The sequence below is a fragment of the Pleurodeles waltl genome, chromosome 3_1 (genome assembly GCF_031143425.1).
Source record: "Pleurodeles waltl isolate 20211129_DDA chromosome 3_1, aPleWal1.hap1.20221129, whole genome shotgun sequence".
NCBI classification, from domain to species: Eukaryota; Metazoa; Chordata; class Amphibia; order Caudata; family Salamandridae; genus Pleurodeles; species Pleurodeles waltl.
The window spans coordinates 383,480,907-383,505,137 of record NC_090440.1 but is presented as its reverse complement, the minus strand read 5'-3'; the positions used below and the strand labels follow the sequence as shown (position 1 = coordinate 383,505,137).

The 24,231-nt window shown below is 45.5% G+C and overlaps 1 protein-coding gene across 2 annotated transcripts in view; it reads right to left on the bottom strand.

Annotated features, from left to right (window-relative positions):
• Positions 1–24,231, bottom strand: part of ADAMTSL3 (ADAMTS like 3) — a 2,197,206-nt gene that overhangs the window by 396,243 nt on the left and 1,776,732 nt on the right. For both annotated transcript variants that reach the window (XM_069222572.1, XM_069222573.1), the window contains exon 21: positions 18,853–19,945. In XM_069222572.1, coding sequence (XP_069078673.1) covers positions 18,853–19,945 — 1,093 coding nt within the window. The remainder of the gene's footprint in view (positions 1–18,852; positions 19,946–24,231) is intronic.

Here is a 24,231-nt window from a genome sequence, read left to right as displayed (position 1 = left end):
GTGAACCCTACACAATTCCTTACTAGAGAATTATGTTTTTTAAGGCAACACTAATAGCAAGGACATTCAAACACTATAAGAGAGTTAATGCTGAATTTATTACATTTGTGTCATGAAACTAGAGGTGCTGGTTAAAAGCTGGCCTATAAAACAGGTGAAGATCATAAATCAAGGAAGTGAAGTGCTACAATTTAGGTATGAGGCGCATCACACCTAACCACATTCAAGACAAAGCTGGTCCGATGTAATATCGCTTATCCATATGTCATGATTAATCATTTGTGAAACATGTGTTGTAGTATGTCATTCATATAAATCTTCGCTGTTTCTATTTTTTCCATGTTTTTCTTTAGTTAATGGCACTCTTAGTCATAACACCAGCAAGACAAATCACCAGTTAGCATTAAGGGCAAACGTATTTCATTGAATGTGTGAAACGGCATGAATGTGTTTTCAAGCTGGGCCTTCTTTTAGGGGATCAATGAGCTGCTGCGCAGGAAAACTGTGAAAAGCCCTATTTAGAACATTCCGACAATTATGTTCTGCTGTTAGTGTCTGTCAATGGGCTCGCCCCAAAAATTGAGACTATGTGGTTGTGTGCACCCCGACCTGTGTGCCTGGAATCAATTTCATGACCAAAAGTAAACTAGAACCTACACAGCTGTAGCAACAGCTGTCAATCACCAGAGAAAGCAGTTCAGCAGATTCATATCACAGCCAAGAAGCTCTTTTTTTCTTGTTTTGTATTAATGCTATAACATAACGTTCTCAAAAAGCCTTCTATAATACTGAAATAAATAATTAGAAATAAATATCACACAGTTTAATCTACGAAGGAATGCTCTGTTAAAAAGATGAACGCAACCTAGAATATCACAAAACTGTCATGGAGTCTAAGAAGCCTAACTACAACATAGTGCTAAGAAGTAAACTGAAACCCTGCGGGTGGTTGACAAAGCTATTTAAATACACGTATTAAGTCCTTACTAACTTGTTTTCATGTATGTAAATGCAGAATTTATGTTTATTTGTACATTGCAGGTGCGGTATGCAATGCAGATAGTGTGCAAGTCTAACATTAGCCAAATAAAAAAGGTGTTGTTATTGCCTCTAAATAATATTTTCCCTCAATGCCAGTTATTTTCCTACACACAACCTCAAACACTACCGCAGATTTTCCTACACTTATGTCAACCCATGTTAGGTGTAAGTTGGGTACCACATAAGTATAGGGTATGCATGTGTTATTACCAATAAATACTCAAAGTTACTACTTTATGAGTGGTGACGTAATTTGCATCATATTTTCCTAGTCACACTTTTGACACTCTCTTTGGTACGCCCATTTTCCAAATATTTTTTGAATATGTGTAGGAATTGAGGTATTAGTCCAGAGGGTGAGTACCTACTTCAAATAATAACCACAATCCTTGTCAGGGTGAACCACCACAGTCCCTTAATTTACCTGAGCTCAACCCCCTAGTAGCTATGGAATATAGCATGCAGGCTTAAAGTAAAGGTAATGAGTAAAGTATTCATGCAGCATTCTAAATGTAATAAAGTCAAAACACAAAAAAATGCCAAATAAATTTTGAAAAATGGAGTACGTTGTAATAAATAAATTGGCATCAAAATGACAAACATCTGAAAAATATAACAAGAGTTATACATTTTTATACTGTAAGGTTCAAAACAGTGCCAAAAACAAATTCATCTGGTTGTGCTTGACTGGGGTAAGAGTAAGGTTCAAAGCTAACCACGATGGAGTGTGGGTCGGATACAGGGATGAGGTTCATCCAAGTGAAAAGTTGTATCTACTGACTTAGGTGGTCATTATGAACATAGTTGGTCCGGACCGCCATATAATGTTCACATGGAGACCGCCACAGGTGGAACTCTGCCGTCGCCAGGCTACCGCCACCAGGCAGCCTGACGATGGTGGAGTTCCTTATCCGACAGGGCAGCGCTGCCCTCTGGATAAAGAACCTGCGTTTTACCAGCCTTTCCCTGGTGGTATCTACCACCAGGGAAAGGCTGACGGAATGGGGGCCCCTGCACGGCCCATTCACTTGACAAGGGCAGTGCAGGGGCCCCCGTGCACAGCCCCGTTGCACATGTGCGCGACGGGTGCTGCTGCACCCACCGCACTGCTACATTGACGACCGTCGGCAATGTCCTGGCCCAGCGGAATGTTGTTTATTGGGCTGGTGGGGTCCTCAACGTCCTGGCGGTCTGTGTTTAGACTGCCAGACAGAACTCGGCGGGAAATCCAGCTGAGTTCATAATGACCCTTTAGTCTCTGGATTGGAAGTCAAAAATCCTCAGTCGGCTCCATGTCATCAGGTGGCCACTAGGCGAGGTCTTGGTGAAGCGTTTGATATTTGGCAGGAAAGCTCAGAGCAGAAAAAAAATAATTTCATGCCCAGAGAAGGCTCCTCAACTGCTGGATATTTTTCATGAAATATCCCAGTGAAGGTTTCTACATTCGGACTTTAGGCCTGAGTTAGAAAACAGTAGAATGGGTTCTGAATATCAACAGTGTACCGTTTCCGCCATGATGATTGTCCGGTCTTCTCATTTAGAGTTGGATAGACTATCAGTATGACAGCAGCAGAGACTACACCATCTCTGCCACTGACATACATCTCCAATAGCCTGAGAGAGTAAAGCCCATCTGAGGTTTTGCCATTTCCCTGCCCGCCCGATTTAGATTGCGAAAACAGATGGCAAGTTTTCAACTTTGCTTATAGCCACCCAAAATATAGTGGTAAGGGAAAGTAAAAACATTTCATTGACCCCTACGTCATGGGGTAGCAGACATTTCTAAATCTAGAGTGCAGTTACTCTGAAAGGGAGGCAGAGTAAAGTACTTTGTTGCCCTGATGGAGGAACTGCATTATAAATCAGACCCCTTGCTACTTTTTGGAAGCTCAAGTTCTTCCAGTGGGGTATGGCTCCCCGCTGTAGCGGAAATAATTTCCACAAGGCTTAATACCTTCCACGAGCTCCCACGAAATCAGATTTGCTGTTGTAGAGAAAAATGTAGCTGGGCAACCTGAATCTTTGGCCCAATGGTGATGCAACTTTGTTCATTTTGATAGTGGTTGTTTGGTCTCCCTCCCCCATCGGTTCTCAGAGCAAAAAGTAGGCAAAAACTTTCCATGTCTCTTTAGGAGGAGTACACTTTGATACCAGCCAAGGGTTCAGGACCTTGGGGACAGCACTTGGGGGTCAACACTTACCATAGCAGAGCCCAGCAGTAGGGCCCAGGGCAGGTCCAGTAGGAATTAGCCATCTGAAAATACAGAAAAAGGCTTTGTGGAGCTTGATGTGTCCCTGTAGCCCAAACAGCAAGTCAGCCTTGTGACCCTTAGAGTCCACTTCTTTGTCCTGGGTACATGAGGGGGAGGAGGTCCAGTCTTCAAGGCTCTTCACAGGTTACAGACAAACATTTCAGTCCTTTTCTGTTCTTCCACAGGTTTAGAAGTTGTCTGAGGGGGTACTGTCGGTGCCACATATGTGGCCAGTAACTACCTATGTATGGTACTGCTGCCAGTCATTAACTAATGGGGTGAAAGATCCCAGGGTGACACCACCTACCTTTTCAGGACTTCCTGTGTGTTTTACTGCAATCAATCCCACAGTGCCCGTCTCTGCCTAAAGTCAACATAGCAGAACCTTCCCTTATGCAGAGTTCCTGTGCCATCCCAGAGGTGTGGTCAGGGAAATGAGCAACCACTCCTTTGTGGTCACTCAAAGCATATTCTGAGGTGGCTCCTCTCCTATTGGGCCTGGAGTCTAATGTGCTAGCTGGACAAAGGAAGAGGGCAGGCCCAGGTGCTACCTACATCTTCCTGTGACAGAATAGACCCTTTTTAACGTAAGTGAGTTCCCGGGCATAGACCAGGTGGTCATTCTGCCAGAGAAACAAAATACATCAGCACATCCAAGGCCTTTGTCTCAGCTCTGGGAGCAAGTTCACACTTCATCAGGGAGCTATAAAGCTTCTGGGTGACAGTTGGAAGCTCATGCAAATGGGCCTCTAAAAGCTTTAGGTAGACAACATGTACATTTTCTAAAATTAAATAGCGCTGCAGTTGCATGTAGGGAAATGCCTGTAAACAGGTTGGGAAGGGCAACAAGAGTATGGGGGGCACCCCCCCCATTAAGAAGCAGATAATTGCAATCACTGTGGGCTTCAACATGGAGTCAATGTTTGCCTCACAGTGTAATGTGCAAAAGTCATGGTAAATCTTTTAAAAGTCCAAACAAGAACTCTGTAGCTGCTTCCTATAGGGAGATAGTCAGTGTTAAATGTAATGTTATTGTATCCCAGTGCTTTCAAATGGAACAGCTAACCCTGCTACACCGAAAATAGCCTTTTGAGCCTTTACCTGTATAGATGTGGTTCACAATAAACCTTTACATGCCCTACTCTTAAGGATAATAAACCTTGCATTACAGGCGTGTAAGGAAAAAATAGGGATTACATATTAGTATTTAAAAGGGCAGTTTAGGTCTGTCAAAATGATTTATTTTGACAAGTTGAAATTGCAGTTTAAACGTGCACAGGGAGGCCTGCATTCATGTTTACATAGCCACTATAGTGAATGTCACAATGAGTACTGCAGTCTGCTTGCGACATTTAACTTACAGGCTCTGTGTACTCTGTGGTACCATATGCTGACAACTTATAGGTAAGTTAAATATGCCAGTCGTGGCTATTCCAATTTCATCATGTTGAAAAGGGAGCACAGGTACTTTACCACTGGTTATCAGGAGTAAAGTGCACAGAGCTCTATAGCCAGCAAAAACAGTCAAGGTAAAAATCTAGGCAGTAGTTGTGACTTGGAAGATGACATTTAACATGACATCAAGATCAGAGCATCACCACTCAATCTGCTGAGATGGGGGCTCATTTGAATAAAAGACTGAGTGAACATGCTCAGAACAAAAGAACAACGCTTGCCAAATTCTAGCCACAAAAAGTGAGATAATTGACTTTCGGCGATGAAAGCGACTAATGACACGACAAGAAAAGTAAATAGTTAAGACAATCAAATAGCCTTGTCTTTTGGAGGCTGTTCAGTATTGCTGGGTCTTAAAGCCAGCTGAACTCCACCGTTATTAATGGAGGAGTGTCAAGGGTCACTTAGAAGCTGGACTCAAAGTATGCCTATTGTTCAGCTTACTTCCTAATGATACCTTAAACTCTTTCACAGTGCTAAGTCCTTTTTTGGCTATTTGGGGTAGTTTGCGCCAAGGGCTCCATATCTTTTTGTCCACATTATCTAGCCAGGTCAAATTTGTGTCCTTTTTTTTACTAACATCCTGGGGATTCCAAAGGTACCCAGTGTTTGTGGATTCCCCTGAAGCAGACCAAGAAATTAGTCAAATACAGCTACATTAAGTTTTTTGGTGGAAAAATGGGGAAAAAGTGCTGCAGAAGAAAGAGACTGTTTTCTTTCTGTAAATAGCATCAATGAAAGATTTGAGTTGCTAAAATTTGCACCTTCCCAGCTTTCAGGAACAGCGTGACTTCATTCATAAACCACATTTTATAACACAGTTTTGCCATTTTATAGGGAGATAGCCCATTTTCCCTATTTTCTGTGATTTCAACGTCCTTCCAGTTTGTGGTGGAAATGGGTGTGGAACCCAAGGTGGATTCCACAAAGCTATACAGTTCTGAAAACTAGACAAAATTCTGAATTCAGCAAGAGGTCATTTGTGGAGATTCTTCAAGGCTTTCCCAAGAAAATAAGTATTGAAATTAAGAAAAATATGGAAAATTAGTAGGAAATGGGCATTTGTGACAATGTTTTCATTTGTAACTTCTTTTCATGATGGCTGATTTACAAAACACAATATACCATTACATCTGTTAGACTCTTCTGGTTGCAGGGATATATAGGGTTTGTGGGTTTTCCAAGAACTCAAGGTACCCAGAGGCAATAACTGAGCTGCACCTTGCAGTGTTTTCCATTGTGTACTTGGAATAGAGCAATTCATACGGCAAAATGTAAAGACTGACACATAGATATCAAGGAAACCTTGTTATTTCTGAAATGGGCACAAGATATGGAGTTCATAAGCAGTGCATATTTGCAAATTTCAGAATTTTTGAGTACCCATACTGTGAATTTGACAGAATTTCTCAAAATGTCTTCTTTCTTACTCACTGGCTTACATTTGGAGGGCACAAATGCAGAGAAAGACAATTGGTATTAACACTTGTTCCACTATTCTGTGTTCCCCGTATGTCTCCCAATAAAAATGGTAAAAATGTTTTTTCTTTAATAACATTTAACAGCATGATACAATCAATCAAAGAATGGAACTCAAGTGTCTTTGTCAATCTGCGGCCGACAGGTAATGAGCCTTGTACATCAGAGCCACATTTGATTCAAAGAATAACTAGTTAACATTGAAAGTGTGGTGTATCACTCCTTCTAAATCCCCTCCTTCCTGCCTCCCGAGACAGTGTAAGGTCTGGTGATCATCACAATTGTTGGAAACAAACGTAATTTTCAACTATATGACTGGGTAGTTTAGCGGTTCGTGATAGGGGATCTATGCTGATGTGTGCCCCATAGAGCAGTGGTTCCAAACCTTTTGACTTCTCTGGACCCCCAGTTTATCAATACTGGAACTCAGAGACCCCCACTGAATCATCATTAGAATCCGGGGACGCCCCATTAAGTCATTACTGTAAGCTGGGGACCTAATCGGTTAATAAAATTTAATTTTCTCAGCAGTCACAGACCCCCTGAGGAGGTTTTGATGACCGCGAAGGTTACCCAGACCACAGGTTGGGAACCACTGCAGTAGAGTGTTGCCCGGTCCCTATCAGGCTAGAAACTATGCCACCTTGGCTGGGGGTTATATTGTCTATTGGAGTTTGTGTCACAACTGCCCATGCCAGCAGGTTCTACGGAGCATTTGCATCTTTTTGTTCTTCTCAAATGTGATTCTTCTGCTCCCACCCACTCTACTAAGTCTCTCCTCCAGGCTGGTTCCGTTGAGGAATGAGGGCTCAGCCAGTGTATGGCAATACGCCTTTTGGCTACTGTGAAGCCTAGAATCATATAGCATCTACTAAGCTTTTTTTTAGTGTATTCTCTGGGAGGATCCCCAATAAACAATTCTTAATCGATTGTGGAAAACACAAACCCATCACCAGTTTGACAACACCCAAGATTACACCCCAGAAGGCCCTCACCTCTGGACAATGCCATACTATGTGCATAAAATCTGCCTCTATTGCCTGACATTTAGGACAGGATTTCGTCGGTGGAGGTGTTGTGGTGAGAGGTATGCTCTGTGTATTATATTGTACTGTGTTTGCTTAAACCGTGCACAAATGGCTGAGTTCCAGACACCGTTGTGTACTCTGGAACACTCCCATGAGGTGATGGCTTCATCGCTAAGTTGTTGGCAGACCTCTCAATCTGCAATGGCTTTGGTTGTCTGTCAAAGCGCGATATAAGTTTTGAAATGATGATGTCACCCTGCCATTGCTAACAGAGTGACCATTGTTTGTGTGGGTTATGGCTCTTCAGGGAATGATGGCCAGAGTTGTTGTGCCATAACTGCCCTTTTAGCATACTGTAAAAACTAGCCAGTGCCCAGGTTCAATGTGTCCTGGACAAAGCACCGTCCCAGGTAAAGGTCTGATAACATTAAGCAGCCACCCACTTGCCATTTGTCTACCCGTTTATGTGTGCCATATGCTGAAACAGGGAAACTAACCATAAATCCAGATCAAGGGCATAGGGCACTCTCTTGAGTACCTGTCTCACTGTTCGCTCCCATATGCTACCTAACAGGAGGATTAGATGTGGGAGCTCTTTGGGCACGTTTGCGCACAACATCATAAGCTCACCTAGTTGGTGGCCCTAATGGGAGCCCTCCAGGAGAGTCCTTTCCCAATTTGTCTCTCCATCGAGCCAGTGGATGACATACTGCAACTGGGTAGCAAAGTAATTTAATTCCAGGTCTGGGACCTCCATGCCACCCTTATCCCTTTCTGCCTGTGTGGCTAAACTAACCTGACATCTCTTGCCCTGCCATAGGATTTCCCCCAAGAGCTTGTCCAGTTCACAAAACACATCTTTGGGGATCTCATAGTAGGTGCCCTGCATCACATATAAGCAGTGTGGTAGCACTACCATTTTCCCCATCAAGGATAATTGTAACATGTTCCCGAACTGGCTGGAGGATCATAGTCCTGCCTCCACTTGCCCCATATCGTGGACATAGAACTGCTTCTCATGATAAGTGATGTATATTTCTAAATATTTAACCTTATCTATCTTCCATAGCTGACCTGACATAGGCAGACTCGCTGGGGGACCACCCCGCAAGAGACCTAGCAGGAACTAGACCGATTTCGTTGTGTTGACCCTCAGACCTGAGAATTCCCAAAACTCTTCCATCACATTTAACAAGATAGGTGCCGATATATCAGGGCAGGTAGATCAGGGCGTAATCGGCATATACGGAAACTATATGTTCCCTATTGCCCACTGGTATACCCCAGCCTCGCCAGTCCTGGCATAATTGGCATGCCAGTGGCTCCATGGCAATGACAAACATTAAAGGGAATATGCAGCAACCCTGTCTGGTTCCTTGGTGCAATACTATCTCAGCCGACACATAACACCCTATGCACACTCTGGCTCTAGTTTGGGTGTACAGCAATTTGACCCACTGGATAAAGCGGTGACCTAGCCACATCTGGTCCAGTACCATCCAAGCATACTCCCACTTAAGGGAATCAAAGGCCTGTTCAATGTGAAGGAAGGCCCAGGTGTATTGGTCTTCCTGTAGTAGATGGGCATGCAACATATGCGCCAGATGATGCAGGTTACATAAGGTATTTCTGTGTGGAATAAAATCGGACTGATCATCACGAATTAGCCCTGGCAGGTGTGGGAGTAGGTGGGCTGCCAAGATGCCACTAAGGAGCTTCAGATCGATAGTTAGCATTGAGTTGGGCCAGTAAAGAGCTGGCCTTGGGGTGGTCCTTGCTCAGTTTTGGTGTTAAAGTAATCAGTGCTTCTGACATGGATTGTGGTAAGTGTTGAGTTTCATGTGATTCAACAAATACCCCAAGCAGTCTGTCTGTCAGAATGTCCAAGAAAGCCCTTTAAAATTCAGTGGGCAAACCATCTCTTCCTGGTGCCTTGGCCGTTTTAAGAGTTTTTATCGCTTCCAATAGTTTCTGTGTGCTGACTGGGGCCCCTAACTGCTTGTGGTTAGCAAGGGAGATTGTCACCAGAGGCAGGGCATCTAAGTATTCACTCAGTTCAGTTAAGTCCCCCAGGTGGGTGGGGGGTGAGTAGACAGTACGTAGATGATCAGTGAAGCCCTTATTGAAAGCCTGTTGTGTATACACCACATGACCCTCCTGGTTGCGAATAGTGAGGACCTGTCGAGGGGCCGATTCAGATCTAATCAGTTTAGCCAGTAGCCTCGTGGTCTTATCCCCTTCCAAATACCACAGTTTTCTAGCTGCAGCTTTATCATGCTTCTCTAAGCTGACCCAGGTGTTGTTATGCTGACGTTTAAGTCGATCCCAGACTGCTATGGCAGAGGGGTTTGTAGGTAGCTTCTTCCCTATCTTGCATTGCTTCTCGTGTTGTCAGCTCGTCTTCTAACAGACGACACACTCCCGCCGAAGTAGACATACAGATACCCCAAAGCACCACCTTCACAATGTCCCATTCTATTGCCCTCCCAGTTTTCTGTAAAGTAATGCATCAAGGTCGTCAATATAGTGTTCTGGAAGTCCTGATCAGTCAGAGTGTCAGCATGAAGTCTCCAGAGGGGCATATTTGGGGGTTGCCTGCATAACGAATCTGTGGCCAGAATCAGTGAATGGTTGGAGAGGTATCTGACCAGATATTGAATGTCATCTATTCTATGGCTGGCTGTTGTTGATTTACAAAGGTAATCCAATTGACTATGGGTATCTGTAGCGGGTGTGTAACAGGAATATGTATGGGTGTATGGGTGATGGTGATGCCAGGCATCAGTCAGTTCTAGTGTGTGTAATACCTTTTGCAGTGCAGGCCATTGCTTAGTGCTTGGTTCCCGTCTCGGGTGGCACTCTATCCAGGTCGCCATTTAGGGTGCAATTGAAATCGCCTGCCAGGATAACTGCAGTAGAAGGAGAGAGCGGGGCAGCTCCTAACACTGATCCCAGTAATTCACCATCTGCAGTATTAGGGCTATAGATGTTGACGATGCAAACATTGTGAATGTCCAGGGTCCCCTCGAGGACATCAAATCTCCCCACATCATCCCAGATCACTCTTGTGGACTTAAAAGGAATCCCCGGGGCAACAGGTATCAGAGCCCCCAGTGCATATCCTAAATAGGACATAGCAAAGATTTGGCCCTGCTACTACCACCTCTTGAGGTGTTGAAGACAATCTCCCCACAGGTGCATTTCCTGGGCCAGGGCTGCCCCATTACTTCTGAGATACGCATATACCCTGGATCTTTTCACCGGGTAATGTAGTCCCCTCATGCTCCATGTTAGAATCTTATATTTGGTTCCTGGGGTCGTAATTACTGTGAAGTAAGCTGAGTAAAACTACCCTTGGCTGGCGGAGCATGGATTTAATGATCATGACTATGTGCCTCCTCTCGGGAGCCTTCCCTGTAGTGTGCATTGTACAGTATGACGACTGACTCAGTAAAAACAAAAGCATATAGAACTACAATAAAAAATTATAAAACCAACTGTAAGCATTTATAGATCGTTCCTAACTCCCTCCACCCACAGGCAGTAGCTAAACCCCTCCTGTTCAACTAGCTGTCAGCAGGGCCATGAACCCCACCCCAGAAATCCCACCTCAAAAATTACCTTTTAGCTCAAGTTCAGAGAGCTTCAATTGTGCAGAAATTGACTGAGACCCCTGGTTATCTCATCATGAGCCCAACAAAGGAGTTCAGTGAGTCAGGGCCACCCAGGTCCCGGACAGTCCCGGCCCGTTCTCAATGTGGCCTTCTGTTTTCTCCCCCTTTGATCCCCTCCTAGGGACCCTGTACATGTCTTCAATCTTGAAACACCTCAATTATCCCAACCCTTGGGTTAGCCAACCCTCTGCATACTACATCGATGAAACCTCATATGAAAATATTGTCTCGACTTAGCTCACATCGTGGCTCTGGCAGCACTTGTTCAGTCTGCTGTCAAGCCTTCAATTTGGGAGTCCCGTAATTGAGAGAGATGAACCCATTCTGTGTGTCTGTCATCTCATGTTCAGCCTGGACCGTTCTGTCTTCGGAGACTATGATTCTGTTTATAGGTTGTTGGGAGTCCATCCATCCTGCAAAGTCCTGAGGGTGCTAAAAAAAACATACTTTCTTTACTATTATGGTGGGCTCACAATCTTGCAGGGGAAAGAAGGCTGTATTTGATATTGTGAGCCTGCATACTCTGTTTGGTTGGGAGTAAGTCTCTCCTGAGTTCCTGGACCCTCAGGGTATAGTCAGGAAATATGTGGATAGGGGAACCCTCATAGTTAGGATAGCCATGTGACCAAACATGACTGAAGGATGATGTCCCTATCCCTGTAGTTAAACAGCCATGCTATTTTTGGCTCCTGGAGGGGTGCCAGGTGAGGGGGGGGGGGTCCTAGGGCCCTGTGTGCTCTTTCGACCGTGAAAAACCAGGAGAGACTTATGGGCTGTAGAGCCGTGGTGATCCATTCCTTGAGAAAGAATTCTGCAGATGGGCCCCTCCACCAGTTCAGGAAATCTCAGTAGTCTTAGATTATTCCGCCTGGAGTGACCCTCTGCATACTCCAGCCAGTTGTTCATCTGGTTGGCGTTGCTTTTGAGTTCTGCGGCTGTCGTATGCAGCTCCAGCACTGTAGTACACAGGGTAGCAACTTCTCCCTCGGTACTTGTGACTCTCTCTACAACCTTACAGCGATCCAGCCTTATTGGTTAATGTCAATGGCCATTGCATCTATCTTGTGTTCCAGTGCCTCCCGGGACCCCCCCTATCACCACCAGTATTTCTGCTGTACCTTGCGTAGATCACTGTTGATACAGAGGTGGGGGACAACCTTTCCAGCATGTTTTGGCCCACGACTGGATATGGTGCATTGCATTATTTTGTTGGCTTGGGCTCCTTTAGTGGGTTTCTCCTTGTCCATGGTGATGTTACAAATGGATAGTAGGACCCTACTCTCCAACTCTCCCTCAATACAGGGCCGCTGCTAGTTGCTGATCCCAGCTGGTTGTTTTGTTAAGGCTTATGTACGTACTTGAATTCACTACCACCTCCCCACTGGAGCGGATGCAGGAAGTCGCATGCGCCCATGTGTAAACGTCCGTTTGGGTCTACCTGTAACAGTCCTGGCCAAGGGCCCCCCTGTACTGGTCACCCACAGGACGATTTGCTGCCTGTCAGTTTTTTCCACCTCCAAGACAGGAGAGGCAGGGTACCCCTGTGAGGGACTCCCCAATCAGGAGTGTGTTCTAGCATGCCTCTCAAATATAGCCAGTTTGTGAGCTGGATGCCTGGAGGGGGGGCCATCAGAAAGCCTCCATGTTGTAGATTAAGCAAAGGGCGAAAGCGGTGCTGAGCACCCCAACTGCGGTTCCAGGTCCACGCACTATTCCGGCACCTCTATGTACACATGCGACAGCTTTGTATCACCGCACGTGTCAGTTTCAGCTCCCCGATGATGAGTGCGAACATATGTTGGGGGCTCCTCATTCGGCAGCAGCCTGTTGAAGAATCCAGGGCCCCACAGCAAATGCTCTCAGCTCTCAGGTTTCTCATGCACCCCCCCAGCTAGTCTAGTCACCGTCAACCTGCCCAGCGGCCCTTTGCACGGACCCGTTTCTACCAGCTGGCACTGTAGGGTCGTTGGGAAGTGGGCGGCGCCACCATGGGTGCTCCGTGGGTTTTTGCCTCTCCTCTCACGGCATATTGTAGATTGCAGTCCCCCTCGCAGTTTGCACAGAACGTGCAGGACAGAAGCACCTGTTTCAGGCCAATGGTGCTGTAGAGTTGCATGGTGGAAATTCTACCTCTGCGGTGTCTTAGAGATCACTCCCTCACACCATGAGCCTCCATGTCGCCGATGCACCCCTTGCCTCCTAACCGGGTCGCCCAATTGTCCACTGGGGCCTTCTGAGAGTAAGGAGCTTCTTTCTACCTCAATGGTGCTTGCTTTCCGCACGACCGGGTGACGCCCTCTGCAGAACTTCGGCACAGAGATGACCTGGTATCTTACAGATGCTGATCTTCACCAGGCCCAATTATGGGGACATCTCCTGGCGGCGGGTACCACCGCCGTGCCAGGGCTGCCAATCTCAACACTATTCAGGCACATGGACTGTTTTAGGTGAGCCCAAGGCCTACTGTCATCTAGGCCCGGTCCAGCTCACTGGCTACCATCTCTGGAAGCGGCGTCAACAGCATGGCCTGCAGGGAGCCTGCCGGCGGAGAGAGTGCATTTACCAACCAAAGTAATGCTTTTAGAAGGCCCCCAGTGGACAGGTGAACACAGGATTTAGTAGGATTATGTTGATCAGGTCGGGAGCTCCAGCCAGGCACTGCTAGTCGACCATCTTACCAGGACATGCCAAATGGTACCACACTTGTGTGGGTAGGCCTAGTACCCGCGACAAGAAATGGCCCAAAATGCAACATTGATACATCACATATTTCCACTCAAAACTGACCCTTTTTTAAAAGTGCCTAGCTGTGAATTTTGGGCCCTAGCTCAGCTGGCACCTAGGGAAACCTAGCAAACCTGTACATTTTTGAAAACTAGATACCTAGGGAAATCAAGAATGGGGTGACTTGTGTGGCTATCACCAGGCTGTTTAACCTAGAATCCCTGGCAAACCTCAAACATTGACTAAAACAACACATTTTCCTCACATTTCTGTGATGGAAAGTTCTGGAATCTGCGGGGAGCCACAAATGTCCTTCCACCCACTACTTCCCTAAGTCCTTTGATAAAAATGGTACCTCACTTGTGTGGCAAGGGCTTCTGCCTGCACCAGGAAATGACCCAAATGCAACATGGATGTATCACATTTTTCCAATAAAAACTGACTCTATTTTTTAATGTGCCCAGCTGTGGATTTGGCACTAGATCAGCTGGCACCTAGGAAAACCGAGAAAACCTGTACATTTTTTTAAACTAGACATCGAGGGAAATCTGGGATGGGGTGACTTGTGTGGATGCCATTAAGTTTTCTTTTACCCACAATGCCCTGCACACCTCACATGTTGCCCAAAATCACACATTTTCCTTACATTCCTCTGATGGAAACTTCTGGAATCCACAGAAATCCACAAAATTCCTACCACCCAGGATTAACCCACCTGTGCCGATAAATAGGCTGCCCCACTTGTGTGGCTGGGCCTAGTGCCTGCTACAGAAACAGATCAAACTAATGACAATTGGGTTAAGAAAGGATCTGGCAGTGCAATACTTATTTCAACTGGAAAGCTACCTGAGTGAGTTTTTAACCTACTGCTGAAGTTTGAATGTAAATCTTCAACCACAGGCTCAATTCCAGAACAGGACGCATAAAATTCAGCTCATTTTGAGGAGGATAAAAACCATACCACAGAGTTGGGTCATATTATTGTTATAAATGTGGAGCTTCAAAACCTCAAGAGTACGGCAGAAAGTGCTACAGAAATATTTTACTATTATGATCAAGAGCCACTTTCCATTGCATTAATCACAAGATTTGACTGGCGATGGCACATAATGCAATGAAATTTCAGATACCAACAAGTGCAATGAATAGGCATTGCCAATGCTTGTTTTGTTGTGCCGTTGTTGTAAGGGCATCTACTGTGAGTTGAATAGTAATGTTTTAGATGTAGGTAATAACTCTGATAACTGATGTTATTGGTCACATTGTGTGCAACAGAGTGTTGTCAAAGCTGGTCGATTTAATTGGCTTTTTGGATTTGGGTGGTAAACATAATGTCATACTAAGTGATATTTTAAAGGTTTTTTTTGTGTAAATTAAATGCTACTACTGGGCCTGCATCACTGATTGTGCTACCCACTTAAGTAGCCCTTTAACCATGTCTCAGGCCTGCCATTGCAGAGACTGTGTGTGTAGCTTAAAACTGTCATTTTCACCTGGCAAAGTAATCTCTTGCCAGGCCCAAACCTTCCTTTTCACAGTGGCAGCTGGTGATTGCAAATAATGGTGGGCAGAATCATTAATACCATAAATAAGGCAGCTAGCACTGAACCAATTCCTGCTGTACAGAGACACCAGAAATTAGAGGAGAAGGACAGGGAGGGTAAGGGGCAGGAGAGCTTAGAGAAGAATAGTTTTTCACTTAATTTCTGTAAATAGGCACTTCGATTATATAATAGAGGCTCCAGGTTACGTGTGTACACTTTTTCTGGTAATGCTGTGCTTTGATCACGGCATATTTAGGGCTTGAGGTCCTGCTAAATCACACACCCATCTTCGAGACAAGTGCTGGATGAAGTACTTTTTCGATATCTATTCCTTCATCTCAGCTCTACTTGTGCTTCCAGGGACTGGGTGAGGGGGATTTTGCATAGTGTCACTTTTTTTTTTACTTAAATGTGAATGTAAGGCCTATTACATCAATTCACATGCTTCTGAACCCACCCTTTCCCCAGCCCGTTGTTGAGAATAGAAAAGGGTGAAGTAAAAGCTTTCGAGTGACATTGTGTTTTGAAACCAGGGTTTGATACTAAAATGCCCGAGGCTGTTTCAATCGGAGCTCATGATGGAGGATGAGATAAGCATGTTATGTCACCTGTGCTTTGGAAAATCTTAATGGTTGTGCTTGATAAGTCCTATCAGCTTTGAAGCACATTGCCAGCCAAATGCTGAGGTGCTCACGCAGGCGCAGTGAGGCTTTTGAAAGTGTCTTGACTTTCAATCAGTTAAGGGCAGAGAGAAAGCTGTCAACAAAAAGGTTTTATTTTAAAATGTGGTTAGGTAAATGGTTAAATAGAGAGGCCACAAAAGAGAAGGGATGTAGTCCCACAGCCCTTAGGCGCCAACCGCCCATGCCTTTTCAATACGTATAAGTCACCCCTGGACAATCCAGAGGGCAAAGTGCAATGTATTTAAGAAGTGGGATATGTGTTTTTAAGTTTTACATGTCCTGGAAGTGAAAATCACCTATGTTCATTTTACATTACTTCAAGGCCTATCTCTCCCATATGATAACATTGGAGTTGCCTCATTAGACTTCATAAGTGTAATTTCCAAAGTGGAAAAGATAAATCCTTCAAGTTTGGTGTCCCTGGAATCACAATTCAATTTAAAATCATAACTTATGATGAAGTTGGATTTTAAATTGCAGTTCTAAAAATGCCACTTCTAGAAAGTTGGCTTTTTCTTTCTTTAGCCATTTTGTGCTGGCAGCCTGTCTCTGGTCACATGACTGAGTGTAGGTGAGAGTTGGGCTTCGTGTATTTCTCCTAAACAGCTACACACAATTAGAGCTTACATTTGGCTTGCGTCATCTCGGGCAGGATGGAAGGAAGGAGCTGGACACAGCCTCACTTACACCTGAATAGGCTGGGTCCTGTCCACACGCAAAGGGCCTAATGACCCTGTAATGTCACTCCAGCCAGCTTGGAGCCAAGGCAGGGGAGGCAGGGAATTCCCTCCACTTCAAAGTTACTGTCTAGAAGTTTCTTCCACTTACCAGAACCATGGCACCAGGACTTAAAAAGGGACCTCAGACACCACCACTTTAGTACACTTCTGTACTTATGGCCTCTTGATCTGAAGTCTAAGGGGCATAAAGATATTCCAACCACCCTGCTTCTGCACCTGGACCCTGCCATCTGTCAGTCTAACCTGCCAAGTGGTGCCACCCCAGTCATAATCCCTTGGAAGTGGGCCTAAAGTGCTTCCCAGAGGAACCAAAGTACCCTCTCTGCTGCACAGCACATCCTCGAGCAGAATCTATGCATTGCTGCTGTGTAAATTGCAGCCAATGCAAAAAAATCAAATTTCCGGCGAATCCGGCATTTTGGGTTTCACGCATTGCCTTTGGAACAGCTCTGCGTGATGCTTCCCTCGAGTCAGCTCTCGCATTTCTCATTGACGGAAGTCTCCACGCTGCTGCCAAAGCTCCGTATTGCAGGTCCACTATTGATCGGAACTGATGCATCACCTTGACGGCACAATGCATCCTTGATACTGGCCTTTACATCGCAAGCCCTGTTGAAGGAATCATTGACGTGGACTCAACAGGACCTTGCCACACAGCCTTGCTGTATCTCGTAATCAATGCATCGCCTCAACTGTGCGGCACATTTTCTACTTGGGTCAATGCAACTCTCCGCAACCAGGATTTAAAGTACTTTGTTCAGCAGGCTTAAGTGGATACAAGTAACCTTACAGGGTTCCATTGCAGTCAACCTAAACTTGTGACTTTGTTATACTCCATTTATCTAACTCTGTTATAGGCTCCTTTTGTGGTGTGTTTTCACTGAGTTCCTGTTTGAAGCGTTGCACAAATACTTTACACATTGCCTTTAAGTTAAGCCTGAATGCTCTGTGCCATGCTGAGCACAGGTTAATTTGGGGTTTGCTTGTGTCTTATCCAGACAAAGATTGTGGTTGCTCCTTGATGAGGATGCACACTCCCGTCAAGTAACAACCCAAATTCTGTAACACACACTCTCTCTCTCTCTCTTTCTTGAAATATCAAGAAAAGTTGTGTACATCAACGAAGCAATAATATATCCATGGTCACAGGACAAGAGAAAGTGCCTTATTATTTGTAGTATGTGTGAGTAAAAGTGTTGGCGATAACTGCATGCTTGTCTATTGTGATTCCATAAGAGGCAGTCATCAAAACCTGCAATTCACATAGTCGAGGTCAAACTCATGAAGTAGTGTGCAGTAATTCATCAGTATGCATGTATTTATTAACATGGGTAGTTTTTAAATAATTTATTTTGACCTGAACTTTGTTAAACATTTCTGAAATGAATAAACATTTCTAATAAGTTCCATCATGCTTTTTAATCAGTTCTGTTATTTTGAAATACGATATTGAATTTAATGTATATTTAAGCAACACCTTCATTATTAACACAAAGTTCCAGCTTTAAATATTCAAAGAGGCACTTGCTGCGCCACACTGGGCCACGGGCCTCGTAAATGAGACCCACAATGTCATAACTAGGGTGCTGTGTACCCCAATGAAAGCAATAAAAATTGGTTCCTGGTGCCCTGAGGTACAACAGGCCCTTCACTCCTCTGGATCCTGGTGCCACTGCACCTGTTGCAGTACGATAGCTCCTGACACTTTCTTTCGGTAAGTGCTAAGATGCACATGGGTTCAGATCCCTGTCCTCGACTGGAGTTGACTGGATGTCCTCAATTGACATCAGACTTTATGCTTCTGCAAGGACGGAAAGATGAGAAGCTTTTTGGGTGATTAATTTGTATCAGCTTCTAATGTATTATTCTGCAGAAACTTGATTTTATTTATTGATTAGAAATTAAATAATTAACGAAATACCTACATAACCATTTAAATGAAAACTGTAAGTAGACACCAGTCCTAACAACCATAAAGCAGAAGATGCATTTTGAGAAGCAGATCATCCGTTTCACAAACGCATGGCACTCAATTAATTCACGTATTTTGATGGAAATCAAAGCATCACTATCAACACTATGCCTAGAATGTATTCAATTCATTACAAACACAAAAAAGTGCATAAGAACATCAATCTCCATCATCGTGCTAGGAAATCCTTCAGTTAATTGAAAGGCAAGTAAACAGCATAAGAAGTTGTATTAATAAAGACAAATCAATAAGCAACTCACTTTTCAGAAGGCTGTACTTCTGCACCATCTCTGGTCCAAGATATTTTAGGCTGAAATGCCTCTTCAACGTCACAGTGTACAGTAAGGACTTCTGTGGCATTTGTCAAAAAGGCATTATGTCCAATGAACACATTTAAGGATGCATTAAAGGAAATCGCTGGACTTTGTTTCCGTCTTTGAATAACTGGTCCCTTGTGCTTGTACAATGGCTTCTCCATGGATTTACTGTAAATGATTTCGGACTCATTCGGTGTTTTGCCAGTTAGCTTTAGGTCTGATACATTTTGCTCGTGGGACCCTTTCCACTTTCGAATTGTGGGGAGTGGCCTAGACAATTCAGCAAGCAAATGAGATATAACCTGTGATGCCAGGTCATCATTGACTTCCCCAGTGTCACCAAGTTGACTCATGTTCTTTATCAGTGCTTCAAACTGAACGGTGTCCATGCTGTAAGCTCCTTCAAGGACAGCTGCTTCTAATCTCTTATTCTCAAACTCATGAGATCCGTAGGCTTCTGCCGAATTTGTGACTAGTGTCTCCAGGTTTCTGATGAACGTTTCGTCGTCAGCCCGACTATCGTCTAGATAGAGATCATTCTTTTTGCTCCACATTTTCCACATGGTGCTCACTTTATTCCACTTTGATCCTATGCTGCTAGCTTCATTGTGGTCCACACCCCCATTTTGATGTATGCGCTTTTCAAATCTTGGTGGATCCAGCAAGCGGTTATCTGCGCCTATTAGTTTCAGAACGAAGGTATCATAAACCGAGCCAGCAGCACATGTGTACACACCAATGTCACTGGCTTCAAGATTATGTATTTTCAAAGACCCGGATTTGGTGATACCAATCCTTTTAGAGCTGTGCAAAGGCTTGCCATCTTTGTCCCACTGAATAAAGGACTTCGGGAACCGCCGTACAGGACACTTTATTAAGATTGATGTCTTGGGAAACAGGTAGGCCCGGCTTCCTATTGTGAAATTAATGCGCTTTTCTTGCCTTGTCTGTATGTAGACTCTATGGAGACTGAGAATTTGTGGGCCACGCATGCCATGCATTTCAGGAAGCTTTTGCTTGTTATGTTGCTTAGTCCCTGAGAAAACATAAAGCAAAAGAAACCTATGAAATTAGGTTAATAATTCTATCCATATCAAGTAAAGCAAGCAAACAGTGAGTCACTGAGATATAATATAAATCTTTCACTACACAAATCTACAATCTCACTTTCTCGTATACTGCTCATATTTCATTCCCCCAGCAAGCCACTTCCTCATCAGATTCTCTTAACAGCAGGTTCAGTTTTTTGTAGGAGGTTTGTTATTTTAGTTCATTCTGTGTGGTAAATCCTCACACTTTCTTGTACTAAGTTAAAGGCTCTCATGAGTGGGGCACAGTTTATTGGCTTATAAAAATGAATACTCTGGGGAACGGTATTTATCAAGCTTGATAAATAACTTTTATCGCCAGTAATAACCAAATGAGGAATAATGTGCACGTTTTAGTCCCAAATAAACAAGTAGCAGTATTTACTAGGCAGTATGTAAGTGTATTAATGCATAGTTAATTGAAACCATTGCATGTTACAAATACATAACAAAAACAATTGAAATGTCACCATGCAACACAATATAACCACTGTAATGTATGGATGCAAATTTGACTAATTTGATTAATTAGATTTTAAACTGTTCCTTGTTAATAAGAAATTCAGATCTAGATTTAAACACAATGACCCAATGTGCTAATGGCCTAAACTTAAAAAGTGAAGGGACTAGGGCTAGCTGATCACTGAAGTGCCAAAGGAAGCAGAAATCAGTCATGATTGTTCAGAGCAAGTTCAGAAAGCCCTCCTAAGCCTCATCCAAATGGGAGAGCAATTCGTTTAACATGCAAGAGGAATTTGGTAGATGTGGCTGCAAGCTGTATGTTATGCCCATTGAAAAGCTCCACCACAGCCATCACAGCTGTATGACAAGATTTAATTCATAGGGCTTTCAGTAGGAGACATAGGCCCTCATTCTGACCTTGGCGGTCTTTTCGCAAGACCGCTGAGTTACCGCCGCGGTGAAGACCGCCGACCGCGGCGGTGTGCCGCTGTGCGCATTCTGACCGCTGGGAGCGTTCCGCCGGAAAACCGCCAACAGCCACACTGGCGGTCGGCGGGAAAGTGGAGACTGGTCAACCTCCACCGCCACGCCAGCAGAACACCGCCCACAGAATTACGACCCACATTTCCGTGTGGCGGTCTTCTGTTGGCGGTCTTCTGTTGGCGGTCACGTCCCTATGGCTCCCGTCGCCTCCCGGAGGACCAACGCACAAGGTAAGTTGATCGTCCGTGAGGGGAGGGGGTGGGGGGGTGTTGTGTGATGTGGGCGTGCATGGGGGTGTGCGTGTGAGTGTGTAGAGGGGGTGTGTGAGTGCGTGTATGCGGGCGGGGGGTGCTGCTGTGTCTATGGGTAATGTGTGCTGTTCGGCAGGTGCGCATGTCGGCATGTATGTGTGCGGGTATGTGTCCCCGTTGTGTATGTGTGTGTAGGGGGTGTGTATATGTGCATGTTGGGGGTGTGTGCATGTCGGGGTACATGTATGTGCATGTCGGGGTGGGGGTGGGGAGGGGGTTCGTACCACCTCTGGGGGGTGGCAGGGGGGTGGAGGGTGTGGGGGGAGGACTCGGGTGGGTAGTGGGGGGTGGGGGAGACCCCTATCAGTGCCAGGGAAGGAATTCCCTGGCCCCGATAGTGCTTACCGCCATGGTTTGCACGGCGGTTCCCGCCCGCAAGAAACCGCGGCGGTAGGCAGGGTCATAATACCCTTGGCGGTCTTGGGACGACCGCCGGGCCGGAGTGCGCAAACTCCAGCCCCGCGGTCATGACCGCCGCGGCGGTCGGAGTGGAGAAGTAGCGGTCGGTCGCGGCGGGGACCGCCGCGGTCAGAATGCCATTTTTAATACCGCCGGTCTGTTCGCGGTCCGACCGCCGTCTCTCCGCCGACCGCCAGGGTCAGAATGAGGGCCAAAGTGTCTTAAGTCTTTAAAAAGCAAACAAAGGCCCTCATTCTGACCTTGGCGGTCTTTTCGCAAGACCGCTGAGTTACCGCCGCGGTGAAGACCGCCGACCGCGGCGGTGTGCCGCTGTGCGCATTCTGACCGCTGGGAGCGTTCCGCCGGAAAACCGCCAGCAGCCACACTGGCGGTCGGCGGGAAAGTGGAGACTGGTCAACCTCCACCGCCACGCCAGCAGAACACCGCCCACAGAATTACGACCCACATTTCCGTGTGGCGGTCTTCTGTTGGCGGTCTTCTGTTGGCGGTCACGTCCCTATGGCTCCCGTCGCCTCCCGGAGGACCAACGCACAAGGTACGTTGATCGTCCGTGAGGGGAGGGGGTGGGGGGGTGTTGTGTGATGTGGGCGTGCATGGGGGTGTGCGTGGGAGTGTGTAGAGGGGGTGTGTGAGTGCGTGTATGCGGGCGGGGGGTGCTGCTGTGTCTATGGGTAATGTGTGCTGTTCGGCAGGTGCGCATGTCGGCATGTATGTGTGCGGGTATGTGTCCCCGTTGTGTATGTGTGTGTAGGGGGTGTGTATATGTGCATGTTGGGGGTGTGTGCATGTCGGGGTACATGTATGTGCATGTCGGGGTGGGGGTGGGGAGGGGGTTCGTACCACCTCTGGGGGGTGGCAGGGGGGTGGAGGGTGTGGGGGGAGGACTCGGGTGGGTAGTGGGGGGTGGGGGAGACCCCTATCAGTGCTTACCGCCATGGTTCGCACGGCGGTTCCCGCCCGCAAGAAACCGCGGCGGTAGGCAGGGTCATAATACCCTTGGCGGTCTTGGGTCGACCGCCGGGCCGGAGTGCGCAAACTCCAGCCCCGCGGTCATGACCGCCGCGGCGGTCGGAGTGGAGAAGTAGCGGTCGGTCGCGGCGGGGACCGCCGCGGTCAGAATGCCATTTTTAATACCGCCGGTCTGTTCGCGGTCCGACCGCCGTCTCTCCGCCGACCGCCAGGGTCAGAATGAGGGCCATAATGTATTTCTCATTGACGTGACCACTGGGCAAATACACAAGAAATGTAAAATGCTTTCAGTCGACAAACCACAAAGGTGGCAAGAAAGGTCTGGCCAGGTTTGCTTCCATGATGGAACCAGGTCTTTAGATGGGAAAACACCCATGCAGACTAGGCATTTTCTGTTGGTGAATTTTGGCAGGCTGGCCAAAATTTACCGGCAGAAAATTGAGGGTGATGTGGTGGATATCGCTAAACTTGCCATTGCAGCTGCTAAAAAAATATGCGTTTGTGCAAGGGTCTGAAGAAACAAGCCCCTCATAATTGGAGCAATATTGTTCCCTGTCTTCCCATCTCTTTGTGAAACTGTGTTTTAGCTTGATGATGGTTATAATTCTGACCATTAATTCCAATCAGAAGTGAATAAAACAAACTACTAGTCTTAGCATCATTACTTGCTTCCATGCTTCTTTGTTAAAAGACTCGGAAAACAATTATGTTTTTTGTTCTGCGACAGTCAGATCTGGCATGGGAGTCTACGGTCTTGCTTAACAAAGCTGCAAAATGCACTGATTTCAATACAATGTGTGACTAACCAAGGGTAAATGGATTTAGTAAGAAGGCAAATGAAATGAGTCCTTGTATAAAGTAACTGGTGCTCATGTAATGCGTTCCAATACCTTCGGATTGAGTTCGCGCTATATAAAACTGCAAAAAAAACCAAAAAAACTCCTATTTCAAAGAATAATGTCAAGGTTAAAATGTATTGAAATGAAAATGCCTAGTAGTTAACAGTGATAGAAAGAGTTATGACATGGATATTTACAACCCCTGTCTAATTCTAATTGCTGCATTTTAAAAGGCATTCAGAGGTGGGGGAGTTGTACTAAGCAAGTGGCCCGATGGTAAGTGAGAGCAGCAGCATAGCCATGCAACCGAGCAGATAAGACACAAGAGAAGTTTCCACTTCATCCTTTGTTTCTGGAATGGCTCTAGTCTGCCCACTGTTGGTGAGGGGGTAACATGTAATGTAAGGAAATCCTCCTTGAAGGATTTTTTACCCTAGTCCAGTGGTTCCCAACCTTTTGACTTCTGTGGACCCACACTTTTGTCCTTTCTGGAACCTAGGGACCCCACTGAATAATTATTGGAGTCCGGGGACGCCCCTCACTGAGTCAGTACTGGAAGCTAGGGACCCAGGCCCAAACAGTGTTGATGATTTGAACTGCAAAACAATACACAAGAAATGCAGAAACACGTATTCCATCAAACACATACACAAATGGTAATATTTTTCATTTAATTTGCAAACAAATACAATTTAAAAAAATAATTTTAATAGTAAAGTTTGAGTTTTTCTAAATTTAATTGAAGCCACA